Here is a 3,818-nt window from a genome sequence, read left to right on the forward strand (position 1 = left end):
TAAAATAGCACCCTCGTGAATTAGCCTACTGTTGCTAAAGCACAGTACATTCATAAATCCTACATAACATATTCATCAGACTTATTGATGCAGGCAATGATCCACAAAGTCCAATGAGGGGATAAAGGAAAGTGTGATAGCGTTTCATGTTAACGCCTTTCTTCTCTCGCTTGAGACCGCTGTGTCAAGGCCGAGGTGCAGAGCATGACCTTACCGCATGCTGATGCGTTACTAGTCCAGGTAGAGCGAGCTGCTGTACTGACAGCGAGAGAGAGAGACTGTTACTACAATTAGGTTTCACGTAAGGTGGGGGGGGGAGTAGCTTCCACAGCACAAAGCCCAACGCATTGAAGTGCCTTTGCTAGTTTAACCCCCAATTTCCACCGGATGCGTGACGGCTGCGGATCGGCTCCGCTGCGTGTCGGCTTTGGCCATGACTGACAGCTGAAGTCACGAGGACCCATGAAACCATCCCAATATCGTCCATCTGCACAACCCAATGAATAATACATTAGGTTATAATAAAGAATAAATTATATATAAAATTACAAAAAATTGGGTAAAATAATAAAGTGGGTTAGATGCTGTTTAACAAACAGTTAAAGCTGGTCCCGACTCCTGGCAAGCACCACTTTCACTACGGAAACGGTGTTTAAAGGGCTTTTCATTAAGTAGCTGGCATTAAAACTTTAATTCGATGCTTAAACAAGGTGTGTGTGTGTGTGTGTGTGTGTGTGTGTGTGTGTGTGTGTGTGTGTGTGGGTGTGGGTGTGTGTGTGGGTGTGTGGTGTGTGTGTGTGTGTGTGTGTGTGTGGGTGTGTGTGGGGTGTGTGTGTGTGTGTGTGTGTGTGTGTGTGTGTGTGTGTGTGTTGCTTAATTCAGGTTCTGTTTTTATTCTCTAACGACTCAATTTAAATGCTATACTTCCTAGGTAGTCATGTAACAATAACTATTTTGTCATCTATTACAACCTTTCCATATGTCTGTATAGTCTCTAAAAAGATAGGTTGAATTGTTCTCTTGTTTCTAGATTTAGCAGCTCCACTGAGCAGAGCTCCTCTCGTCTAATGAGACGCCACCGCCGTCGCCGACGAAAACCTAAGGCCTCCAACATAGACCGGGTGAGACGACATGCTTAGACGTACGGGACTGTAAATCAGCCCCAGACTTCATTCAGTAAAATTGTGTTCCAGTTTGCAAAGCTTTTTTCTTCTAATGTTAATTTTCTTTCCTCCCAATTCCCAAATCATTCTTCCCTGCAGTCTTCGTCGTTCAGCAGCATCACAGACTCCACCATGTCTCTGAACATCATCACTGTCACTCTCAACATGGGTAAGTGACTTGGCCATTTTTTTAAGTCTGCTTTTATCTAAATAAAGTTGGTATGCACACTTAAAACACAACTTGGTAGTCTCAAGTTAGCACTAGCAAGTTAACTAGCAGTTAAGAAATAGACTGTATAGCCTATTTTTTTTAATAATATTGTTTTTAACTGTTATACTAATTTGAGTATTAATCGATCAAAATATTTATTGTGGGTTAATAATTAAACTGTTAATCGTTATCATCCCTAGAATAAGGCCTTCTTATACAATCACACACTGAGCTTCACAAGAGGGGAAAAAAACGCCAGTGTAACCAATTTATTCCATATTGATGCAGGTCATGATCATCTTTTCTGCCCATACTTATTTCACTTCTGCTTCCTGTCCCGGGACGGCCTCTAGCCCCCCCCAGTAAGAGCGTTTGCCACATGTAGGCTGAGTCCTGCAGCGGTGCGGTTTCAAATTCTCTGCTGCGTGTCGTTCCCCATCTCTCTCCCCCTTTCACCCCCCAAAAATAATCTTTAAAAAAACAATAACATTGTCCGTTCCATTCCTCTCCACAGAGAAGTACAACTTCTTGGGCATCAGTATTGTGGGTCAGAGTAATGAGAGGGGAGATGGAGGAATCTATATCGGCTCTATCATGAAGGGAGGAGCTGTGGCTGCAGATGGTCGCATAGAGCCTGGGGACATGCTGTTGCAGGTGTGTGTGCGTGTATGCATGTGCGTGTGTGGGTTTATGTGTGTGTCCCCATTGTGTTTAGTGCCAGCGCCTTCAGGAAAGTGAAAAAACGTAGTAATGTGAGACCAATCGAAGCCCACATGCATATGTGTGAAGGATTAAAAAAACAAACTGTAATCCACGCATGTGGCACTATATTATTACTACTCTTCTTTTCCTATTACTACTTTTTCCTATTAACTTTTATCAATGTTTTCTCAATCAAATTGTAATATACTGTATCCGTATACTGTGTAAGTGGCCCCTTGTAAGGCGAGCTGTATCAGTCAGCTATGTTTATGGCTCTAATGAACATTTTCCATTTTCACTTCCAAATTTTAATATGGCACGCCATGTTCAACTCTGCCAGTCCCACTACTGGCTTTGTGTAGTGGTATTTATTGGAATAACTGTAACTCTGTGAAAATGTTATACCTCGTTATATAGGAAAATAGCAATTAGTGTAAGGCCCGTCCATTATTCTCATAATGAACCAATATTTTGTTTAATTGTATGTATACAACCTGAGAGGTTTTATCATTTTTATCCCTTTAGGTGAACGACATAAACTTTGAGAACATGAGCAATGACGATGCAGTTAGAGTACTGAGGGACATCGTGCACAAGCCGGGGTAAGCAGCAAACAGGCACACGTACAATTACATTCTTTAACAGCAATAAATACAAAATATTCTCCCATAAAACACCGGTGCAAAACAAGGACAGGACTGAATTCCAGTAAAGTTGAAGCTGTTTGTCTCTGTGTTCTTCCTCAGCCCCATAACGCTGACTGTGGCCAAGTGCTGGGACCCAAACCCTCGGAGCTGCTTTGCTCTGCCCAGGAGTGAGTGTTTAGTCTCTCTTGTTCCTTCTTTCATTTCCATTTCAACAAAATTAATAACAATAATCAATACAAATACGTGCTTTGGTAACCGTGTACTCTTTTTAAATTTGATTTAACAGGTGAGCCAATCCGGCCCATTGACCCAGCGGCGTGGGTGTCCCACACGGCGGCTATGACCGGGGTATACCCTGCGTATGGCATGAGCCCCTCCATGAGCACCGTCACCTCCACCAGCTCCTCCATCAGCAGCTCTATCCCTGAGACTGAACGTGAGTCACATCCCCCCCCCCCTGCAGCTGCCTGTTACCGCCCTTTCTCAAGGCACTTTTATTCAAAACAACTTGCGTCCTGCCATAACTCCATTCACTTTCTTTTTTCTCTATGTAAGATTTTTGCTCACACGCTTCCTTCTGATCGATTTTGCAATGAACCTCTTTTTTTCTGTCTCTTTTTTTTCTTTTCTTTTTTAAGTTTTCTGTTGGCTTTTTGTTAGATACATTTGACCATTCACACTTATGATACAAGACATAAAGTCCTTCAGGGTTGTTGCTATTTCAGGATTTCACTTTTTGTACATTCAGTTCTGGCTTTGGAGCCCCCCAACCCTCCAAAAGCACGCTGTTATCAGTGTCTTTCTCAGAAGTGTTAGCAGATCTCGGTGTGTGAGCATGGCCTTGCCCTCTCACTGCATTCCTGCTCAGCCTCGCAACTTCCATCTGCTCAATAACTCTTGTCAAAACTAAGCCATAACTCTCAGCTTTCATCTTCCCTGTAATCTTTGGAAGAACGGGGGATGTTTTTCTCACATTCTGGAGAAAAAAACGCTCCTTTCTCTCGACACACTTTCTTAAACAAATTGATACAATTCACATTTCTGGATCAGACAGAATTAAATAAATTTCATCTGATCACATAAACCTTGATTTTT

At 42.4% G+C, this 3,818-nt stretch overlaps 1 protein-coding gene across 1 annotated transcript in view; it reads left to right on the forward strand.

Annotated features, from left to right (window-relative positions):
- dvl3b (dishevelled segment polarity protein 3b) overlaps positions 1 to 3,818 on the forward strand; it is a 19,845-nt gene that overhangs the window by 7,890 nt on the left and 8,137 nt on the right. Inside the window, exons 6-11 of the mRNA XM_032531044.1 lie at positions 1,031 to 1,121; positions 1,263 to 1,332; positions 1,889 to 2,028; positions 2,602 to 2,678; positions 2,823 to 2,890; positions 3,010 to 3,159. Of these exons, the coding sequence (XP_032386935.1) occupies positions 1,031 to 1,121; positions 1,263 to 1,332; positions 1,889 to 2,028; positions 2,602 to 2,678; positions 2,823 to 2,890; positions 3,010 to 3,159 (596 nt within the window). The remainder of the gene's footprint in view (positions 1 to 1,030; positions 1,122 to 1,262; positions 1,333 to 1,888; positions 2,029 to 2,601; positions 2,679 to 2,822; positions 2,891 to 3,009; positions 3,160 to 3,818) is intronic.

Source organism: Etheostoma spectabile, chromosome 12 (assembly GCF_008692095.1).
Source record: "Etheostoma spectabile isolate EspeVRDwgs_2016 chromosome 12, UIUC_Espe_1.0, whole genome shotgun sequence".
NCBI lineage: Eukaryota > Metazoa > Chordata > Actinopteri > Perciformes > Percidae > Etheostoma > Etheostoma spectabile.